Below are 24,295 nucleotides of genomic sequence, written 5' to 3'. Positions count from 1 at the left end.
GGCTCCATGTCTAGTTGGCAGCCGGTGTCAAGTGGAGTGCCCCAGGGGTCGGTCCTGGGGCCCGTTTTGTTCAATATCTTCATAAATGATCTGGAGGATGGTGTGGATTGCACTCTCAGCAAATTTGCGGATGATACTAAACTGGGAGGAGTGGTAGATACGCTGGAGGGGAGGGATAGGATACAGAAGGACCTAGACAAATTGGAGGATTGGGCCAAAAGAAATCTAATGAGGTTCAATAAGGATAAGTGCAGGGTCCTGCACTTAGGATGGAAGAATCCAATGCACCGCTACAGACTAGGGACCGAATGGCTCGGCAGCAGTTCTGCGGAAAAGGACCTAGGGGTGACAGTGGACGAGAAGCTGGATATGAGTCAGCAGTGTGCCCTTGTTGCCAAGAAGGCCAATGGCATTTTGGGATGTATAAGTAGGGGCATAGCGAGCAGATCGAGGGACGTGATCGTTCCCCTCTATTCGACACTGGTGAGGCCTCATCTGGAGTACTGTGTCCAGTTTTGGGCCCCACACTACAGGAAGGATGTGGATAAATTGGAAAGAGTACAGCGAAGGGCAACAAAAATGATTAGGGGTCTAGAGCACATGACTTATGAGGAGAGGCTGAGGGAGCTGGGATTGTTTAGTCTGCAGAAGAGAAGAATGAGGGGGGATTTGATAGCTGCTTTCAACTACCTGAAAGGGGGTTTCAAAGAGGATGGCTCTAGACTGTTCTCAATGGTAGCAGATGACAGAACGAGGAGTAATGGTCTCAAGTTGCAATGGGGGAGGTTTAGATTGGATATTAGGAAAAACTTTTTCACTAAGAGGGTGGTGAAACACTGGAATGCGTTACCTAGGGAGGTGGTAGAATCTCCTTCCTTAGAGGTTTTTAAGGTCAGGCTTGACAAAGCCCTGGCTAGGATGATTTAACTGGGACTTGGTCCTGCTTTGAGCAGGGGGTTGGACTAGATGACCTTCTGGGGTCCCTTCCAACCCTGATATTCTATGATTCTATGATTCTATGAACACCACAGTTGATGATCTCTGACCTGGGGGTTTCCAGAAGTGGACCACGTTGCTACCAGTTATTTTTGAGAAGAAGTCTGGGTCCTTCTGATTAAGGAACAGTGGAGAAATTATTTTGAAAGGTTTGTGAAAAGATAATCCAGAAGAACCATGCCATCTGAATAAAACCAAACGTGGGTCTGGTAGCACCTGTCTTAGAATAAGTTGTTGCAGAAGTATTAAGTAATATGAAAAATTAGAGAAAACTCAGCCTCTATGGCATACCAGCAGAGGTATGGAAGTGCCTGGCTTAATATATTGACACAACTATTTAATTTCATCATGAGGTCTGGGAAGATAACTGATGCCTTGAGAAAAAGCACATTAATACCAATATTTAAGAGAAAAGGAGTCCTACAAGACTATGGTAATCCCCACAGCATTAAACTCATGACTCACATACTGAAGATTTGGGAGAAAGTAATGAATAAGAAACTATAGAGAGAAGTAAAGATCAGTGACCATCAGTTTGTATTTGTGTTAGCATCCATTGTTGACTTGCCTATCTTTGCATTGATTGCTTGTGGAAAAAAAAATAGAGAAAAGAGGAAAACCCTGCACATAGTATTTATCGATTTTGAGAAGACATATAACTATTTTCTGAGAGAAGTCATTGGGTAGTGTATGAGAATGAAACTGATATTTGAAGATTACATCAGACTCATTCAGGACATGCACTGGGGTGCTGTTGCCACAGTTAGGAGGCCATGAGGAGAAACAGAACAGTTTCTAGTAAGAGTTGGAGCACATCAAAGATTGGCACTAAAGCCGTTTTTGTTCACGTGGATTCTCGATGCACTTCCAGAAGACATCCAGAAAGTGGCATCCTGGTTTATGTTTTTTGCACGTCATGTAGCACTTGTGGGGGAGAGCAAAGAGAAAATGGAAGAAGATTTAGAGAGAGAGAGAGAGAGAGAGAGAGAGAGAGAGAGAGAGGTGTACATGAAAGAAATGGTATGAAATAAAACTAAGTATATGGTCTGTAGATTTGATGGTGCTTTGTAGGAATACTAGCAGATTGTAAGTCTGAAGGGCCAGCTAAAGGTACTAAAGGTACAGAAGTTCAAATACCTAGGTTCGATAGTACAGGATGATACTGAACTCAGTGATGAACATATAAGCAGAACAGGAAAGGCATGGACTAAATGGAGAGAAGTGAGCAGAGTGGTCTGCTGTAGGAGAGTGCCTATTAAATTGAAAAGTAAGATCTACAAGATAGTAATTAGGCCTTTACTTTTGTATGGCTCTGAATGCTGGGCACTGAGAAAGAGACAGGAGCAGATCTTGAATACAATAGGAATGAAGATGTTAAGATGGACCATGTTCAGAACAAATGAATTAGGGGAAGTGTAAAGGTGGTTCCCATTATAAAAAAGCCAGGGGGATCCAGGCTTAGATTGTTTGGGGATGTGAAAATAAGATCAGAAGAGTATATAGGAAACAGGGTGTTAAAGTTGGAAGTGGAGGGTAAGAGAAGGGCTGGAAGACCCAAAACTAGAGAGATGGATGTCATATAAAAGGATTTGATTAGCTGCACAGTTTAAGGAACTACTTCAAGACAGACTGGAATGGAGAAGGAGGACTCAAAGAGCTGACCCCCCTATAGGTGGGCTGAAGCTAGAAGAGGACGAGATGGACGATTAGCCTCTCTGTTGAAGGGTTTTCTCTGTGCATACCCTCTGACACCATTGACCCTGAGAGTGTTGAACAAGATAAAACAAGACAAAGCCAGAATCATTTTAGTTGTACCAAGCTGGCTGTGACAGGTCTAGTACTCTTATCTGTTCTGCCTTGCTTTCTGTCCAGTGTTGAGAATTCCTTCCATTCCCCATATGCTGTCTCAGGACTCCTCTCAAACTCTTCATCCCAACCTGGGAATTCTTTGACTAAAGGGTTGGCTCTTTGATGTGCCTCAAGAATAGAAACTTCCTGTTTGGCATAAGTACAGCAGGCATTGTTAAACAGCAGAACAGTATCTACATAAAATGCTTTGCTTTCCTCCAAAAATGGAAGAGAATTTACCATTAGTGTAAATGGTAACAGTTTTTGTTTGTTCACTCTTCTCTTTCCACAGTTTTCAATTACCTGCTAGAATTTTTTTTTTAAAAAGTCGGGTCTTTCTGTGAGTTCTATCAAGATTTACACTTGGTGGCTATCACAGTTTTTCATTCATCTGTAGAGGGATTCTCAGTATTTGCCAACCCAATGACAACAAGATTCATCAAGGGGTTGATGATTCTGTTCTCATAGATTAGACAGCCTGCCCCTGTATGGGTTTTAAGCCTAATCTTTAACTGCTTTATGAAGCCTCTTTTTGAACCTGTTCTTTACTGCACTTCTCTATGAAGATGGCTTTCTTGGTGGCCATCATCTCTGCCTGAAGAATCAGAGAAATGGTCACTTTAATGGTAGATTCTCCCTTTACAGTATTTTTCAAGGGAAAAGTTTCATTATAACCACACCCTACATTTCTATCTAAAGTATCTTCTGAATTTTATACTATATATTATAAGCAGGTTATTCATCTTCTGTTTTTTTTCTCCCAAAGCCACACCAGAACAGGGAGGAAGCTGCCTTCCATATCTTGGATATCAGTCTTTGAACCAAACCATTTGAAAAGTCTCTCAGTTTTTGTTTAATTTGTGGATATATCCTAAGGATCCGCATCTCCACTCAGAGACTCTCAAGATGGATCTCAGGGTGTATTATCTCTTGTTATGAGGCTGCCAACATTCAATCCCTTTTTAGAGTACTAGCCCATTCTACTAGGTCCTAGTCTTCTTCTGTGGCATTATTGAAAGATGTTCCAGTTTTTAAAATTTGCAAAGCTACAACCTGGATGTCAATATATACTTTTCCAAACGCTATGCTGTGGTTCATGTTTCCAGGTTAGGTGCTGCGGTTGGCAATACAGTTCAGTCTTCAGTGTTAGATCTGACTCTGAAGCTCCCTCTTTCTTCTGGGGTTATTGCTTGGGAGTCATCTGAAGTGGACCAGCCAAATGGACACACTTTGAAGAAGAAAAAGAGGTTACTCACCTTGTGGAGTAACTAGAGTATGTCAAGCCATGTGTCCCTATGGGTGCTCTAGTATCTGTCTTCCTTCCCCTCTGCTTCACAGTTTTGTCTCACAAGACTTTGCAGTAGAGAAGGAAGTGAGGGTGGATTGCCCGTGCAACTCTATATATCATCAGGATGAGGCACAAGGATGTCTGGAGCATGTGCAAAGGCCAAACGGGCACTGCTACTGAAAATCTCCAGTCACAGGCACGTCGGGCACATGTATACATGAAGTGGAGCACTCATAGGGGCTCTCATTTTGAAGAATTCCAGTTACTGCAGAAAGTGAGTAACCTCTCCTTTCTATCAAATGTACAAAGGAAAGAAACAGAAAAAATTGAGAACAATAGTAGGCCTTATTCAACACTACTTCAGTTTTACACCTGTGTAATTCCATTGATGTTAATGATATTACACCTGTGCAAAACTGGAGTAACACAGAGGTGAATAAAGCCCTATATATATGCAATGTCTACACTATTGCGGGATCGACGCTGCTGTGATGGATGCACCGGGGGTCGATTTAGCGTGTCAAGTGAAGACCTGCTAAATCGATGGCAGAGCATTCTCTGGTCGACTCTGGTACTCCACCGGGAAGAAGAGAAATAAGGTAAGTCAGTGGGAGAGCATCTCCCATTGAACCAGCACTGTGTAGACGCTGCAGTAAGTCGACCTAAGCTATGTCGACTCCAGCTACATTATTCACATAGCTGGAGTAGCGTAACTTAGGTTGACTTACTGTGGTAGAGAAGACATAGCCTAGTAGACCAGGTTTTTCAGCTGTAAATGTGTATTAACAAGTTGCCACTGTCGCTTTTCAGATACAAGAACAACACTTGTTGCATATAATTATGGAATTGTACCAGCTTCTTCCTCTCAATATCAGTATAAGTTCTTTCTGTATTATTGCTCTACCTGCTCCATCATAATTGAGAATCATTGTGACCATTTCTGGAGGGAATTAGGGAGCACCATCCTTTTACAATTTCTTCCCCCAGCAATGGTATCTTAGTATTTGCTTTTCTTGCTGATCCCATTTTTTCTGTGACATGGGGGGTGGGAGGTTAGTGTACATATTCTCACAATGCAAGGTTCTGGCTTGCCCCCTTCTATGAAGGACCTACTGCCACCCCATAGTTTCTTTTTCTGGTAGTTTCATTTCTCAAACATAGGCAACCCCTTTCACCCGCTTCCCCCCCTCCCCCAGTTCTTCAGCCCATTCGAGGCTATAGCTCCCAGGGGATTTTTTCCTTTGCCTCTCTCAACTCCTCCTGCTTTAGGGCCTATTGCAGGATTCTCCCATGCTCTGTTAATTGAGCTTTTTCCCCAGGAGGTTCCTACTGCCTTCCCTACCAGGGGATTCTGGCAGTCACTCCTAGGGAATTTCTCCTGCTTCCACTTCCAAGGCCTCCTAGCTTCTGGCCTGTTTCCTTATCAGTAAGGAGTAGGCAGAGAGAGCTCCATGTCTGCTTTCTCTGATACTCTTGTGACTGCCCAGGAGCCTTCTGGAGCCCAACTGGAGATCAGCTGACCAGTTACAGATGTCTCTTTCCTCTAAAGCTTCAGTGCCACCCTGTGACACTCAGGTTGTATGTTTCTTGTTTATTTGTTTAAATGACATAAAAATGGTTTGGGGCTGGGTTTAAATATCTGAAAATTATTAATTTGTCAATTTTCTGACTTAGAAGTAGGAAATAATTATATATCTGTGCAGTTTGCTGGTTAAATTTGTACCTCATTCTTATTTGTATTAAGCTTAGTTTGATTTGGATTTGACAAGTTAAATATGGAAAATGATCTAAAAGTAGCAGTTATGTGTTTCCACTGTTCATACTTAGTGAAGAAACAATTTTTAGGAAATTATAGGTTTGGCTCTTAGTATAGCAAGTATCTGAGTCAAGAAACATCTATGCTTGCAAATATAATGAAAGTTTTAAAATTTAGGCAGGTAAGTAGAAAAATGCAGTTTATGGAAATTGTACAATTATATGGTTCAGTGACATACATATGTAAAATAATTCTACAACATTACTAATTCTGAATGTCAAGGAAGGTTAATCAAAGCCACTGGTGATTTCAATTAACATATTGTTTCTATTTATGAGTTACTTCTAATTCAGCTGCAAATGTCATTTTCATAAGAAATCAAACTGCAAAGTCCTGTTTTAAAACATTAAATGTGCATGTTTTCAGATGCTTTTTGTATGGAACAAAATAAAATATTTAAATTTTCATACCCTGTGCTGGAAAGCTAGACCATTGCTGTTCAGGGTTGTTGTTTTTTTCCCCCAGTGGGCAATTATGGGCAATAGAAAATATGTCTTACTGATACTAATATTTTCAAACTGAAATGTTGTTGAAAACCACTGGCAAACCATGAGTGTTGTGAAGTCCTTCGGGATATCTTGATAACTGAAATACCTCAAAAATAATTTTTTATGAGAAGAATATTTTCACCTTTATTTCAAATGCCAATAAAGTAGAAATAAAACTCCTGACAAGGATATAAGAAACGTGCTAATGTATATGACATTTCTACTTGAAAAGGCAAAAATAGATTTCTTTACTTTAAAATGAATAAAAATAAAATGTGGTATTTAGGGTTCTTTGTTTGTATGAGACCTACTAGTTTGTGTTTTTCATTTTTAATTCTTGAGTTAGTACATACGGCTAGATCCTGTGCTCATTGAAGGCAGTGGCAAGGCTCTCATTAACTTTAATAATGCAGATCAGGGCCATAGCAAAGTTACAAGGCACCGCTAGCTGGGAGTAGGGAAGAAATCCCCTCTCTCCCCAATTTTTGATTATGGAGACAAATAGTAATTGTGAGGCTGAGGATGGAGGAAAGAACAGAGACCAAGCAGCCTGGGTGACATTAAAACTTGAGAAAATTGAACACAGGTAAAAGAAAAACAATCACTTTATATTGAGATTTTATGCAAGGTTGTAACATTGAAAGTGTGACTGACACTATGTATTTGTACATTGCATGGTTGAGTCTTCTAGATGCTAGTGCAATATAAAGGTTTAATAATAATAAATAACAATTAATAATAATGACTGTTTTTAAATTACTATATAACATTAGGTGATTCAGTTAAAATAAAGCCGAAACAAGAATGTGTGTGTGTGTGTGTGTGTGTGTGTGTAATGTATATAGTATGCATGTACTATACTCAGAACATCCATTAAATCTTGGATTTAGTATAAATTTATAAAGTTAGATGATTTAACAATCTTTTTCATATAAGAGGAAGATCACCTGAAAAAAAAGTTTGGCCTCCTCAAATTTGGGTAAGATTTGTATAGGTGAGTCAAAATTAGCATCAGTTAATTTTAATTTGATGAACAAGTTGTTGCCCATTGAAGCAAATTTCAGGGACCATATCACCAAGGGCAAAAATGACAATCAAAATAATAATGCTGATTTGTTCACTAGGATTATATTACATTTCTTTTGATAATAAATATATTCAGGGTGTATCTTAGATCTTTTCACTGCCATCTAGTGTTTCCTTTAGAGATATTCATGGCAATTTATTTTGGTCTTTTGTTTGTTTTGAGTTTGAATAGTAATGACTGAGGGCACAGGGTTGCCCAGATGAAAAGGGGATTCAGTATTAAAGAATGCAGGAATCTAAGCAGACCTTTTTACAGTTGGTAGTACTCTTTTATGGCATAGGGAAGCTGAAATTCTGCTTTGTTACTCAAGTGTAAAGACTATCAGAACCACCTCAAGAAAACTGGTTTGACAGTTCAACTTTAAAAGTCTCACAACTTATGAGACTTAAGTTTAAATATGCGATGTCTGCTCTTCTTTCTTAATATTCTCTCCTCTGTGCTCTCCTTTTCTATTAAACCTTCTCTGTTTGGCATGATGGAAGTTGAAGAATAATCACCTGCAATACAAATATGATTGAGCCCTGCCAATTGAGCCATACCCACACACCAAAACCTCGCTAAGTTAATCGCTTAGATACAAATAGAGCTCTTTTTGTTTGAGAGAAAATGGAATGCTACTGCCTGTTTTTCAGCCACCAGAAACAGAAATGTGTGGGCATGGCACAAACGTGGGATTTTTCCACCATTGTAATGACAAGAGAACTTCTAGAGGTATTTGTACTTAAAGAGTAACTGGAATAAAAACATTTCCCTCTATTCTGAAGACCTGCTTCTGTTGCTCTCAGGGTAAAAAGAGACTTTACCTCCTGCTGTAACAGTCTGTCGTGAAAGAGGTCCCCGAAAAGGGCCATGGGGAAGGTGGATGGAGATACAGAGAGCCTGGGACTGTAAACAATATCCTGCCTTGATGATTTCCAGAGCCCAGATGTCCAAGGTGATATTGCTCCAAGTCTCCTGAAAATAAAACAAATGGTCCGCAAATGGGCTGGGGAAAGGCTAGATCCTTTCTGATTCTATGCAGCTCTCAATTGAACTGTCAGACCAGCTTTCTCGAGGTGGTTCTGATAGTCTTTGATATGGTAGATAGTAAGAAGAAGATGGTGTCTGTCTCAAATAGGGCTGGTGGTTTGTCTGTTTCCTTCTAGACTGTTGGGTGTATACTTCCAAGGATCTACGTGTGGCCTGAGAGTCTTCTAATGAGTTTAGTGTGTCATTAGTTTTGCTGTTAAACAGATCATAGACTGTGAAAGGGAGTCAGTACTTCCCTGGTGATCCCCGAAGATTGAAGCCATGACACCCGTCTTGTACTCGCTGCTGTTGCAGTTGATCTTGCTGCGGCATCAGAGGTGTCACTTGGAGCCTGCAGAGAGGTTAGTGGTACTAATTGTCCTTCAGAGATTAAGGATCTTCTAGTTTCCTGTGGTAACTTGTTGACAAAGTCTGAAACCTCATGCCAGCTGAGGTAGTTGTACTTAGCAAGATGTGCATAATAGTTTGGTGCTCTGAGCTAGGGGCTGACAATGAGTAACAGTTCCTTCCAAAGAGATCCAGGTACTTAGGCTCTTTCTCCTTAGGTGTGTTGGAGCTTTGTGGTTTTGTCTGCTTTTTGCCAGTAGTGACCATGGATTGAAATGTGTATGTGGGATGAGTATAAAAATATTCGAACCCTGAACAGTGTACTTAGTGCCTTCTATCTGCTTTCTTAGGAGTCATTGGAACGGATGCTAGTGTCTGCCACAGAAGCTGCAATGTCTCTAATAGTTTCTTGTTCGCTGGCATAGCCAGTCACTCTGTCAATGAGGAGTGCAGGATACCTAACAGTTGGTGTGATTTCTCCTTCACTACCTTGACTGGTATCTCTGAAGTGCCTGCCATTCTCTGAAGGAGGTCCTGGAAGGACTTAGTCAATGGGATGAGATGGTGTACATGACACCGCACCCCCTTCAGGTGGTGGTGATGAAATGTCAGCTGGGACAAGATTAATAGAGTGGTGCTGTTCTTCATCAGAAGCTTGCAATTGTGGACATTCAACACAAGACCCTGGGGATATTCTTGGACACTCACAGACTCTACCAAGAAAGATGATCTAGTCTTTGAAGACACAAAGGAGGAGGGCTTTCTGGCATATTGTAGACTCCATGCTACTCATATGTTCAGGAATGAGAATCATAAGTAAAGTGAACAGAGGAACAGGACAGGGGACACCAGCTAGGTGTGTCTCTGTATAATTCCTGTGTCTAGTATGATGACCTTGAACTCTGGAATCCCTATCAAAAGCATAGGGGTATTCTGAGTAAGCTCTTGGTCAATATGAGGGTTGCCGGTTCCCACTATGGTCTGGAGGAGAAGGAATACTCCTTTTCCAGTGGTGGAGCAGAACTGGCAGGGGTCTCAAGACATGATTTGGGGCAGTTCCTTGCTGGTACAGAAGATTTACCTCGTAGTAAGGAAATGAAGTTCTCAAGCTGTGGGTTGTGACCTCATTTTAATGGGGTCCCCAGGACCAGCATTAGATTTGCTGGGACCCAGAGCTGAAGCTGAAGCTCGAGCTTCACCCTCACCCAGGGCAGTGGATGTAGTAACTTTGTAAGAAGGGCGTCACAGTGCAATGAAGTTTGAGAACCTCTGTGGTAAATTATAAGTACTAAGGTGCTAATGGGTCCTACAGAAGAGAGAAGTCATGACTGCGGGAGGGCACATACTGTTAGAATCCCTGATGCTGCAAATCTCTGTGCTGAGCACATTGGTACCCTGAACAGTAGAGAAGTTGGCAATGGACTAGATTGCACCAATGATGTAAGTACCAAAAGAGTCGGTGCCAATATGAAGAGCCCTGGAGATGGTACTGCAGTATCTGCATTGGAGACAGCATAAAAGTGATATTTATTCAGTATCCAAATATGGAGACCTGGGATCTTCCAGGGTGCTAAAGGCACCTAGGGCCTTTTGCTATCCTTAACTGAGGCAGAATGAGGTGATCTCTGCTTCTTTTTCTTACTAGGTCCCTCTGACAGTAATTTGTGTTTGTGCTCTTTAGAAAAGAGGTGCTGAGTCCTGTCCCTATCAGCAGATGATGAGGACTTGAGAGCAGGAACAGCTGAGGAGTGCTTTCAAGGAGCAGAAGCCTGGGCACTGGCTGCAGAGCTTGTGCTCACTGAGGCTCTTCTGGAGGAGGATTGCTCCAAGGATCTTGTTTACCCTGATCAGCAGTAAGATTCATGGATTTCTCATGAAGACAAAGTTTCAGGCGAGCCTCTCATACCTTTTTGTGTTCCTTCAGAAAACAAATGGCAAATCAAACATTTCTCCAGGATGTGCCCTCACAAAGGCAAACTAAACACCTTGAATGATTGACTGTAATTTTCCTTACCCTTATCTTCTCTGAGTATATTACGAAGACTTCACAGAAGTGAGCCTAGAGAAACAGCATGAGATATAGTTGACATATTTGTTTCCTCCCATGTGGAATTGCATAAGGTTGCCAAGAGGACAAAACTTCAAAAAGGACAATCAAAAGAAAACAGACATCTGGAGACAACTACAGGGCATTTTAAAAGACTTCCAAAAATCACATAGCAGATCTCTTTTAACCCCATTTTTTTTAACCCTGCTACAAAGAGGTGAGAGTTGTGTATAAATATGGTATTTGCAGCTCATGCCCAATCCTGCCATTCTTAGCGAATGTGCAGTGTGCCTCAAGTGGCATGTGACCAGGATTTATCACTGAATTTGGTCCGCTGATTGGATCATTAGCTTCCCTGGCCCAGGCCAAGTACTGATGGGTGGTGCAATGTGAACACTGATCCATGTCCTCCATCCTGCCATTGATCTGCATACTCAACTCCCGGTGACTTTGGTGGAAGATTACTGTATGGAACAGAGGCAGAACTGGTATATAAGATTACTCATTGTCTGGCAGCCACTGAATAGAACACTGTAACTGTTCAAGGAACTATGATGCAGTCTGAGGCCCCCAAAGCCTCCTAGCTTAAAGGATCCTTAAGGTATTTTAGTATTTTATGTGTCTGAATTGATTGTCAGGTTTTATTGAATATTAGTTTATTCAATAATATTCTTACTCAGATAATTTTTCATAAAGTGTAAAAGGTTTTAAAACACATGTACAACTTTGTTGTCCATAGCAGGTGAGTTATTCTCAAGACTTCGGTTCAAGGTCACTGGTGGTGAAAAATCAGGCTGATTCAGGTGGATGCCATGTGAAAGGCATCAGCTACTCCTTTCACTGGAGCACCATTGGCCACCAGCGCAACCCTCACATGTAGATGTGTGTGCATCTCATGCATCAGTGCTGGAGAGTTTTCCCGAGCAACGCTTAGAGGGCTGGCCACACATCCTTGCTGGCTTCCCTTGTGCTCTCAGGGTATAAAGGATGGAGCCTTCCCTGCCTTTCTTACCGTCTGTGGTTGGAGCATGTTACAGTGCTTTGATACAGTCCTTTGTTTCCCTGTTAACGCAAAAATATTGTGTATAGTTAGAGTTCTTAATTAGCATTAATGTTACTTGGTATTTGTCCATTTGGACTTTTTTTATTTTTTTTTATTTTAATTCATTTGATCTTCTAGGTCTGTAGGCTTGTCCAAACTTTGCTCGGTACCGGGGGTGCCTATGCTAAGGCTTCATGGCTTTGAGCCTCGTCCTGAGTGTCTCAAGCCAATACCGGTAAGTGACTCTTGCTCTTGCTGTTGGAAGTGCTTGGGTGAGGGTCACATTACCAGTTCACTATACTACCCTTTGGTCTATCGTCACCAGCACCGAGCATTTTCTCCAAGGGTGTGGCAGTGATAGCTGCATGTCTCCACCATTGGGTTGTCTAACGAGTATCCATACCTGCATAATTGGTCGGTACAAGGTTGCTCCAGTCACCAGGTGGCAAGCAGTATCCATCAGATTCTTTATCTGTTCAATTACCTAGTTCTGAAAATAACCAAAAAAATCAGTTTTATCACCACTCCAATTAATAGAGTTAATTGGGGGTGGTCTTGGACTTGACCTCAGATTAGGCTTATCTGGCTATATGGGACCTTTGTGTGTCATTCAAAGATCAGCCATGAAACAGTGTGGAACTGTCTCAGGCTTTTAGGGCGTGTGGCTGCTTGTATATATATGATTCCTCATACCAAGCTGCTTCTCCAGGGGATGCAAGCATGACTCAGGTTAGTCTCCCACCCTCAGATACGCCATCTGGACAAGTTCGCATGCATCCCAGCCAACGTGTGTCATACTGGATTGGTGGATGACTGTGTGTGAGGGAGTTCCAGTCTCATTAACTCTTTGCTTTATGACTTGGTAACAAATGCTTCCAGGTACAGGTGAACGAGCCTCTGATATTGTGGCTGATGTGATTAGGCCCTATGAGTACTCCTTTTCTTTTTGCGAATACAGACTAACACGGCTGCTACTCTGAGTTCTACAATGAGTGTTTTTGAATGGGGGGAATTTCTACAATGGATTTGTTCGCAACTTGACAGAACAGGAAATGACCCCAGTTCTGTTCTGGAGTCTGGGATCCATCTCAGACACTTTTTTCTGTTTTCATGGGGAAAAAAACCCGCTGTATGTATACCCACCAATACCCCATATTCCCAGAGTCATAGGAAGCAAGTATGAGGCAGAACGATCCTCCTAGCTCCATCCTGACAAAGGCTCCCACAGCACTGAGATGTGTGCAGATTGTCTACGAGGAAACCCTTATTTCTGCTACTAGTCAAAAACCTGATTTCCCAGTATCATAGACAAGTATTGCACCTGAACCCACAGGTATTGCAGTTCATGGTAGTGTTTCTCTATGGTTAAATCTTGCGGTGGTGCACTCTTTAGCAGCAGTTCAGAATGTCCTTCTCAATAGCAGAAAATCCATGACAGCTACTTCATGAGAATTCATGAAAGCTACTTAGTAAATGAAAGTGCTTCTCCATCTGGGCAGCTAGCCATGATGTCTTTTACACAGTCTACAATTCAGAAGATTTTTGGACTGTCTTTTACATCTCAAAGAATCCGGTCTAATGATCAGATCTATTAAGGTACATATGGGTAACATTTCAGCCTTTCATCCTTATGTTGCTGGAAGGACTGTTTTCAGTAATCCTATGACAACCAGGTTCCTAAAAGGATTAAATAAACTTGTTCCCCCCTATTGGAGATCCAGCTCTACCTTGGGACTTGAATTTAATTAGCTCTAATGGAACCTCCATTTGAAACCTTAGCCTCTTACTCAATGTTACACCTCTGGGTTTTGGTTGCCATCGCCTCTATGAGGAGAGTGAGGGAGGTACATGCCCTGATAACAGATCCTCCATATATTATATTATACAAGGACAAGGAGTAGGCTAGGCTGCACCCTGAGATTTTTTCCAAGATGGTGTCTGATTTTCATCTCAAAAGACTTACTGGTCTTTTTCCAAAGCCACATGCTCACAAAGATGAACAAAAGCTGCACACTTTAGATATGCACTGAACACTGACTCTTTTTTACCTGGGTAGAACAAAGCCCTTTTGGGTTTCTTCCCAGATCTTCATTTCCTATGCAGAACAAATGAGAGGCCACCCTGTTATGACAAAAGGCTCTCGAAATGGATTGCGAGCTGCATTGTGTTACTCCTGGGGGAATTCTGCACCACTGTGCATGTGCAGAATTCATGTGCTGTGCAGAATTTTTTTCCCATGCAGAAAATACATTCTGCTGAAAAGGTTCTGCAATTAAGCCTTTTGCTCACCAAGGGCTGCTGTGACGAAAGAACAGAGAGCAGCAGCTCCCAGGCCAACCCCAGCTGCTGCATTCCTCACAAGGCCCTGCCTGTGGGACAAGGTCAGGAGGCACAGCAAATAGGGGGATGGATGGTGTGGGGCACATGGAGCTGCTGGGGGGTCACAGACTGAGTTTCAAAAGGGCTAGTGGGGGGAACAGAGTGGGACAGGGGCTGAATGGGAGTGGGGGTACAGGACCACATGGGGATGGGGCAGGGGATGCAGGGACACATGGGGACAGGGGGAGGAGAGTTCAGGGGGATTGGGGAATGGGGGGAGGAGGGACACATGGGTACAGGCAGATGTACCTGACTGAATCAGAGTGTCTAGGTGTCAGCCAGGGTCTGCATGGTGGAGGCTCCCTAACAATCCCTCCCCAACCGAAAAAACCTCTGTTCCATATGTCTCCCACCCACATCCAACAACCCTCCAGGTTCACACCCAGGCTCCTTCCCAGCAATTACTTCCCTCTCCTTCAGCTCCTCTTTTATCCCTGACTCCCCCAAGCCTTTGCTCTGCTTAGGAGGAGTGTGGGAAATATGTTTTTATATTGTGGTTTAAATAAATTATTATTCAGAGTTCTGTATTAATATGCCTATAGGAAATTTATTTGTCAAAAACATTTCCTGAATCTTTTTTTGTAGTCTCTACTGTTACAGACATGCCTGCTGACAGGAATTTTGAAATAAATTGCTAAAATAATGGGAACTGACATGCTTATATTTTTGTTTTGACAAATAAAATATGCAGAATTTTAAAATATTGTGTGCAGCATTTTTAATTTTTTGGTCCAGAATTCCCCCGGGAGTGCTATGCTGCTAAAGGTATCACACCTCCTGAGAAGTTGTCAGCACATTCAACTAGGGTGCATTTGGCCTCTGCTGCATTTGTGGGAAACTTTTATTGTCAACATTTGTGGTCCTCAGTTGACACATTTGCTTGACTTTATACAATTCTTATGGGTCCAGCCTCAGAAGCCTTTTGTACACCAGGGAATTTTTCAATCAGTTCCAGTGATGAACCAGTTGGAGCCCTACTGTACATGACAAGACACCAATTTAGCAGAAGCAATTGTGGCACCATTAGTCATATTTTTGTAGAACTTCCTAGCACAGACAGTAATTTATAGTTAAATTGACTAATTTTTTATCCAGGGCAACCAGATAGGTCCAGGAAACATAACTTTAGTGCTCTTTCTTTCTCTTTTTACAATAAGATGGTAAACAAATTAGAAGACTTTTTTGACCACTAATCTACTCCACTTTCAATTTTGGTTAAATTTTTTTTTACCTCGGCTCCAGAATTTACAGTGTAACATTTCTTTGTTTGCATATTTTAAAGAGAGGACCTAAAATAGAAAACTTTTGCAAGCTCATCTGTGTGGTGGCTTCTACCACTTCATAATTTGGTAGACTGTTACCAAAGTATAACCTCCTGGCATCTTGTTAGTTATTGCTGTTTATCATGCTGATTATATTGCAAATATGCTAAGTAGATATACTAAAAATATGAAAAATTTGTTGGAACTTACTGCATAACCTTTTATCAAAGTGAAACAAATGAACTTAATTGCTTTAATTTGATTTTCCCAGTAAATCCCAAAACACCAACTATATTATCAATGAATGGCTGGTGAAACTTCAGTTTAAAAAATAATTCCTTTTGATTTATTTAGATGCCAAGAAGCCTATGAAATAATTACAAAAATAAGACAGACCACCTTCTTGAGCTTTAAAACTGCTAAACCACTTTCTTTTTTTCAAATTTAATTTTGTTAAACTGGGGTTTGGACTGAGAGTACAGTTTAGAGTGAATTTTCTAGAACTGCTTTTATAACCTCTGTGAAAAGGGATTTATACAATAAAGCCTGATATAGCATCACAAGTGATGCTGTAAAGTAAATGTCAAGAAATAGGATATATTTCATTCTGTACTTGAAGGAAGTGTCAATCCAGAAAGTCACTTCTCTGATCAGAGGAAATTAGTAGAGTAATGTGCAATTCTCAAAGGCATTTTTCATTAACTGTGGCAATGTGCAAGAAGCACAAGATATGCAGCTGCTTTAGGTCTGAATACAGTTAATAGTCCTTCTGAAGTCGCAGGAGATTCCTAATGCATGCATGTAATCAGCTGAATCTATATAGTGGATAATACAAAGCAGGCACAGTTAGAAATGACTGAGAATTCATATACTGTAATATGTTTGATCAAGGTTAATCTCGGTCAGAAATGACCACAAGATATAAAGTGTGTGTGTGTGTGTGTGTGTGTGTTTGGGGGATTGAAGATAAACCAATACTAAAACTTTTTTTTAGATTTGGAACATTATCGCAACACTTGTTAGCATTATTACAACTTAGGCTGTATCTACATCTTCATTAAATTGATTTTTCAGGATATTATAACTATGGTAAACTATTGTTGTGAACTGAAACTTTGTTTAAAGCCTTGATGGGGGCAAATAAATACTTTAAATATTAAAAGAGAAATATGTTGACATTTTTAGTTACAGCAGGGCAGACAAAACATCTACTGAATTCAGATACTTTATTATGCTGCTCTAACTTTAAAAAGGCTTCATTTTTTAAAAGATGAATGTATTAGTATAGCTAAACGGTAGTGGTGAGAAGCCCATTTTTCCGCATAGACTAGAGAGGCATAAGAGAGAGATCATAGTAGTTCATAATATGGATTAATGCATTTGTACATCTTGAAGAATTATATATTGGAAAGAGAATAAATCATTAAACATTTTAAATAGTAAATAGTTTAGTCACATTTTCTCTTTGTGGTGCTCTGAGAAATACTCAGACAAATAAAAAACCTTAATAATACAAACATGCTAAGGCCTTGTCTACACACAGTTTGTGTGTCAATTTAACTAAATCAGTAGAAAGTCAATTTAGTTAAATTGGTACAAAGATTAGGTGTAGATAAGCCTTGAGGGTCAGATCTTTAAATGTGTCGAAGGAGCCCACAAAACAACTTGTAGCATAGAACTCACCTCCGCATGTGCATAATCTTGTGTACGCTATGTAGGGCCAGTCTTCAGCTGTAGTTAGAGCAGCCTAAGGACTGCTTTAACTTATACTGATTGCCAACAGCCTTTAAAAGCGAAAGCCACAGCAGATGATTGGTGCAGTTTAGTGTGTCATGGCCATGTCTTATTTCCTCCAGCCATTCACCCTATCCAGCCAGCAAGGAAGAGGATGACACTGGAGCCATTTAGGACTTCAGTAGATCTCTCTTAAACGAGGGTGATTCTGTTGTGGTAGATAATCATAGAATTGAAGGACTGAAAGGGAAGAATTTTCTGTAGTATCTGGCAGGTGAATCTTGCCCATATGCTCAGGGTTTAGCTGATCGCCATATTTGGAGTCGGGAAGGAATTTTCCTCCAGTGCAGATTGGAAGAGGCCCTGGAGGTTTTTTGCCTTCCTCTGTAGCATGGGGCACGGGTCACTTCCTGGAGGATTCTCTGCTCCTTGAAGTCTTTAAACCACAACTTGAGGACTTCAATAGCTCAGATATAGGTGAGGTTTTTCGCAGGAGTGGGTGGGTGAAATTCTGTGGTCTGTGTTGTGCAGGAGTTCAGACTAGATTATCATAATGGTCCCTTCTGACCTTAGTATCTATGAAAACCTTGAGAGGTCATTGAGTCCAGTCCACTGCATTCATTACAGGACTAATTATTATCTAGACCAGTGGTTTAACTTTAACAACCTGTGAATCCCTTTCATTAAAATGTCAAGTGTTCCTAAAAATGAATATTTCTAGGGATTTTCTCCTTTACCTGACTATAAATTATAAAAGCAGTGATCTTGGAAATATAAAATTTGTTTTTATGACATGCTTACCACACACTATTTTTTATTATTATTATTATTTATTTATTTATCATTAGTGTTTTTATTACATTATGAAAATGGCAACACTCTTCCAAGTTCTCACTTTCGCAGCTTGTATCACTGTGCATAAACCTGTTTTAAGACAAAGCTCCTATGTTTCATCAAGGAGTATCAGATGTGAAACAGCATGAAGGTATTTAAGAAGCCAACTCAGAGTTCCTCCTATGCAAGCATTGAGGTCTTGAGCAGTCCTGGCAAACAACACATGTTGCAAAGCTTAAACTTGTTCTTCATAATAATTTAAAAACAATACTAGCTGCCTATTTAATTTTAAACACAGCAAAAAATATCCACTCCCTTTCCATTTCTTATAAGGAGTCTTGAAGTTTAAATCTCCTCAGTGTGATAGATATACTTGCTTTGATCTGCTTAGATCTTGGAAGTCCAAGGGCTCCAGGCTGCTGGCCCCATGCTGCATGAGGTCCATAGGGACAGCTCTGTCTGCCATTAGGGAATTTTTTCCCAAGAACATCCTGTAACATTTCACAAACCGCCAGGGGTTTGCGAACCCCAGTTTGGGAACCACTGATCAAGACCATCCCTGGCAGGTGTTTGTCTAACATGCTCTTAAAAATCTACAATGTTGAAGATTCCACAGCCTTCCTAGGCAATTTATTCCAGTGCTTGTTTGCTTTGCCAGGAAGTTTTTCCTAATGTCCGGCCTAAACTGCTGCAATTAAGCCTATTGCTTCTTGTTCCATCCTCATGCTGACATTCACAAAAGATTTCACCAGCAGTGTGGCAGAATGCCGCTGCACTGTTGGAGGATCTGGCTTAAGTGTTGTAAAACACAGTAAGTACATGGTGAAAAAATGGAGAAATAACTTTTTCTCTAATATTGCAGTTATAGTAATCTTAGTTGTTACTTATGACTAACTATAATATTGTACAGTTACGGCTGAAGTTGTCAGAGAAGCCTAAGGGAGCCAGGTGCTCAAATCATACCAAATTTCAGTGGGATTTAGGAGCCCAGATCCCTTTAAACTCTGAAAATCTCACCCTATATATTTTAAACTTTTATTAAAACTTTGTATTATGAGAAAGTGTCTAGATGCTATCTTACTTATTTGTATTTTCCCCTACCCTCTCTGTGTGTGTGGTTTTTTTTTTTTTTAATGCAAGCTCTTCGGGCCAATGACTGTGCTGTTTTTTTTATATTTGGAAAGTATCTAGATTCTTGTGAACCTTACTGGACACAAATAACAGCAGGCAAAAACAAAAATCAGAAGTGTGATTTTTCAGATTAACAATGTTCCCTAAATATGCTTGTGAAGCTGTTGTTTCCTTTTAGGGGAGCACAGAAGTGGTTTGAATTTGCCAGTCAGGAAGCACCACATTAATCATTTCAACCAGCTTAGAGGATTTGTCCACATCCTTTCTGTAGTGGGGGCCCCTAAACTGGATGCAATACTCCAGATGTGGCCTCACCAGTGCCAAATAGAGGGGAATAATCACTTCCCTCAATCTGCTGGCAATGCTCCTACTAATGCAGCCCAATATGCCGTTAGCTTTCTTGGCAACAAGAGCACACTGTTGACTCATATCCAGCTTCACATCCGCTGTAATCCCCAATTTTCTGCAGAACTGCTTCTTAGCCAGTCGGTCCCCAGCCTGTAGCAGTGCATGGATTCTTCCATCCTAATTGCAGGATTCTGCACTTGTCCTTGTTGAACTTCGTCAGATTTCTTTTGGCCCAATCCTCCAATTTGTCTAGGTCACTCTGGACCCTATTCCTACCTTCCAGCATATCTGCCTCTGCATGTCCAGATTTTCTAAATAGTCCTTAACCTGTTCTTTCACCACTGAGGGCTGCTCACCTCCTCCCCATATTGTGCTGCCCAGTGCAGCAGTCTGGGAGCTGACTTTGTCTGTGAAGACCAAGCAAAAAAAAAAAGCATCGAGTACTTCAGCTTTTTCGACATTATCTGTCACTAGGTTTCCTCCCCTATTCAGTAAGGGTCCCACACTTTCCCTGACCACCTCCTTGTTGCTAACATACCTGTAGAAACCTTTGTTACCCTTCACATCCCTTGCTCCAGTTGTGCTTTGGCCTTTCTGATTACACCCCTGCATGCTCGAGCATATTTTTTTTTATAAATATTTTTATACTCCTCCCTAGTCATCTATCCAAGTTTCCACTTCTTGTATGCTTCCTTTTTGTGTTTAAACTCACCGAAGATTTCTCTATTAAGCCAAGCTGGTCGCCTGCCATATTTGCTGTTCTTTCTGCACATTGGGAGGCTTGTTCCTGCACCCTCAATAAGGCTTCTTTAAAATAGAGCCAGCTCTCCTGGACTCCTTTCCCCCTCATATTATCCTTCCAAGGGATCCTGCCCATCAGTTCCCTGAGGGAGTCAAAGTCTGCTTTTCTGAAGTTCAGGGTCCAAAGTGGTAAGTGCTATTATGAAAATGAAACATGGTAAAGGATCAGGGATAGATAATGTACTAGCAGAATTGCTAAAAGCAATCGGTGACAGTGATATTAATTTCATGTGGAAAATTTGCAATGATGACTAGAAATTGGCCAGACAACTGGACAAAGGAAATTTTTCTGCCCTTACTAAGGAAAGGGGAGGTAACAGAGTGCAGTAACTATTTTACCAGCTCTCTGATATTGCATGTGAATAAAATGCTGCTCTGCATAATTCAGGATTGCATGAGGTCAATGATAGAAGCAGAATTATCACCACAAGAAGCTGTTTTCAGAGAAAAATGAGGCACACATGCTCAAATTGCAAATATCTATCATATCAGTGAGAAACACAAGGAGTATAATCACCTATTGAGTTTCATTGACTACTTCAGAAGTCACTTTAGTGTCACTTTGTTGCAGAATAATTACTGTGTTCACAAAGATAGAGCCAGTATTTGTTGATATTTAGGCCATTTTGCAAGTCCCATTTGCTGATAGTTAGGCCTTTTGCAAGTCCCATCTCTTTCTGAGGCTATTCTTGAGGGTGGGATGGATAATAATGGTGGTGGTTTACTTTCGTTATTGTCCACTTGTAAATAAATTTTGTTTAAATATATATGTTCTGAGACCTGTAACTGGACACTTTTATAATTTAAAATAACTTATTTAGGGTCACTGGGTGAAAGACCTCAATAATTAATGCCATAGCTGCTGGAAATGTTTCCACCAAACTAAAGAATAAAAGTATTTATGGCTACTTGACAATGTTTATCAAACTTCTAGTAGGGAAACATTAACAAAACTGCTATCAGTAAACAGTGTGTCTTAAATGCCAGCCTACTTTACAGTGTCAATTTGTATTAATAATCATGGCTATTTCTAGCTTTACTCAGGCCCTCTCTGAGGACATCTGAACTGTAGACACACATTATGGAAGATTACCTTAAAAGTCATTGAACAAGAACATGGATATTTCACTAGATCACACAAAGGTGGTGTGAGTAAGATATGGAAGGGTAGATGTGGGCTTCTTTTTAAAGGTTTCAGAGTAGCAGCCGTGTTAGTCTGTATTTGCAAAAAGAAAAGGAGTACTTGTGGCACCTTAGAGACTAAAATTTATTTGAGCATAAGCTTTCGTGAGCTACAGCTTTTTAAAGGTAAGGGAAAAATTCCCTGCGGCTTTCGGGTTTTACAGATTTTCAAACCAAGGTAAGCTGCCCTGGTACAAGTCATTTTTACACCAGTGCAATACATCTATACTGGAGGTTTGCAGTGTGCCTCTCTATTGATGTAGATATACCAGTGCAAAAAATGAAGACAAGGCATTAGTAATAGCTTGGATGTGTAGAGAGAAAGAAGAGTCAAAGATGACCCACATTTGTGAAATGGGTTGCTGCCCATAGCAGTGGAGAAAGGTACAGGTTATAGATGTAAACGGTATTTATTTTTAATTTATATTCTGTTCTTTTTTTATCTATTTCCTCACTTTCATATCTGTACTCCTGTTTCTCTCATTTCTGCATAGACTGTATGTCAGTAGCACACCAAGTTTTAAAGTTAGTTTATAAAGACCATTTTGATGCTGTGGCAGAATGGGTTCAGATTGACATGGGGGGAGTAAGTGCATGAAATAGAAAGTCATATTGGAATAATCAGACACAGGTCAACAATTTCACCATTTGCTTTTGCACTTGGAGAAAACCAGGGTGGGGGATAGTGGCTATCATTTCTGAGGAAGAACTCTGCATTTCAAATCACAGCTGATTAAACCCTGAGCCTACTCCAACAACAAAATATAGGGATCTGCTCTCTGAAGTAATGGTGTTAGTTTAATACCCCGTATCTACCTGTTCTGAGAAGAGGCCAAAATAGGAAATTATGGGGTGTTCCAAAGCTTTTTTTGTTGAGGGTGTTCAGTATTTCTTCTTCCCTTATGACATTGTGCCAGGGTGGATTGATTTAAATCAAGTCTATTTAAATCATGATTTAAATCACCAAATGGAAAAATCTTGATTTAAATAATCGATTTTTCTAAAATCAACTTTTCCATTTGTACTTCAGTTCCTTTCTAAAAATGAGTTCTTATTGATTAATGTAACCATTAAACCATGTTCATTTACAACTAAATATACCAAATCTAGTGTAAAGGCTCTCTTTTTGCTAACTAGGAGCTACTATATGCATTTATTTAAGCAATTATATAGCTTAATATTTTCAGATTCTTGATCAATATACATTTTTAGTTAGAAAATGGTAAATGATATATTGTTTATTTACTAGATAATTTAACTTTTTGCTTATGATTTGTGTCAAGCTGCATTAAGATGGTATCTGGAATTTAATTAAATACACAAAATAGCATAAAGATTTCTTTTTATTAAATGAAACAACCTTAAATACTTTGCTTGATTCGAGAAGTTTATATATCCAGTGTTTTTATCTGTGGAGTTTTTCTGGAATTTGCTGGTTCTAATTACAAACTCATCAGTGGTTTTCTGGATGATGAAGAAAGTTTTTTGGTACAGATAATTTGCTTTCTGACATATATTTAGTTGCAGCATTGCTGGTGGTCCCAGCAGTTGACTTTGAAGTTGTAGACGGTGCAGGGACATTCAAAACCCCTTATGGCTAAGCTGGACTCTGAAATAAAATGGTAATTGAGTAATACTCGGTTCACTGTTTTAAAAAAGTGAGATTGTAAATGAAAGATTCCTTCTACTGCAGCTGTTTTACCACTGTTTAAATGATATAATTTATTCTAAACCCAATTTTATAGAGGAAATACTAAATCATAAGGATTATCTACATCTATTTAAACCCTTATCTCTAGAAACATACCAAACAACTTGACAAAAATTTATTTAAATGTTAAAATTCATAGTTGCTTATAAAACTTTACATGTAACCAGGAAATCTTCACCTAGTATGTTTGATCATATTGATCAATAAAAAAAAATTGTAGAAGTTCATCAGTAACAGTAAAAATATAATTGATAAATACTCTCACAACAACTAACATACCAATTATATTTTGAAGATACACATTTTGAAATTCATTGGTAATCCACCCAAAAAACGTATATTGTTGTAATAAATTTGTGATCATTTACTAGCATAATAAGACACAGTAGCCAGTCCATAAGAATGATGCAAAAATAAGTTTACTAACTAGCTGATCATGGTCGTTCAGACATGTCCACATCATCATCTTCAAAGTCATTTCCTTCTGATAAGTGTTTTTTTTTTTTTCTTCCCCATTGTTGTTTCATCTGACAGCCAGGCCTTGCATCTCTTTGTTGCACTGTTTACATTTGGCACATGTTCCTTTTTTACCCAGAGGTACAGGAATTTCTTGAAAATATTCCCAAATAGGGTCTTTTTTAAAAGCTGCAGCAATGGCAGTTTTTTCTCCAGTTCCCAGGTGTTGAAGTCCACACTAGAGACTGCACCCTAAAGAATGTTGTCACTTTTTCCCATAGTGTCCTGCTTTGACATCAGTGTTGCTCCTTTGTTTGCACACTCTGTTCCTTGTCCCATGTTACATAACTCTCCCATCCCTACTCCCAGAAAAGCAAAAGAACTAACAACAATCCAAGACTTCTGCTTATGTAACCACGTGACTTTCACTACAATATTTTATTTAAGAGACAGAGAGGGAAGCAGTTGAGAAATTAATGGATTTCTGTT

The 24,295-nt window shown here is 40.0% G+C and overlaps 1 protein-coding gene across 5 annotated transcripts in view; it reads left to right on the top strand.

The window, feature by feature from the left end:
* ANO10 (anoctamin 10) overlaps window positions 1-24,295 on the top strand; it is a 240,475-nt gene that overhangs the window by 68,314 nt on the left and 147,866 nt on the right. The window contains exon 12 of one of the 5 annotated variants that reach the window (XM_043508973.1): window positions 10,561-11,436. The exons of the other annotated variants lie outside the window; for them this stretch is intronic. Coding sequence (XP_043364908.1) covers window positions 10,561-10,608 — 48 coding nt within the window. The 3' untranslated portion in view covers window positions 10,609-11,436. Of the gene's footprint in view, window positions 1-10,560; window positions 11,437-24,295 lie in introns of those variants that run through there. 5 annotated transcript variants of the gene reach the window in all.

Source organism: Dermochelys coriacea, chromosome 2 (assembly GCF_009764565.3).
Source record: "Dermochelys coriacea isolate rDerCor1 chromosome 2, rDerCor1.pri.v4, whole genome shotgun sequence".
Lineage (NCBI taxonomy): Eukaryota > Metazoa > Chordata > Testudines > Dermochelyidae > Dermochelys > Dermochelys coriacea.
This window is presented reverse-complemented; position numbering and strand designations above follow the sequence as displayed.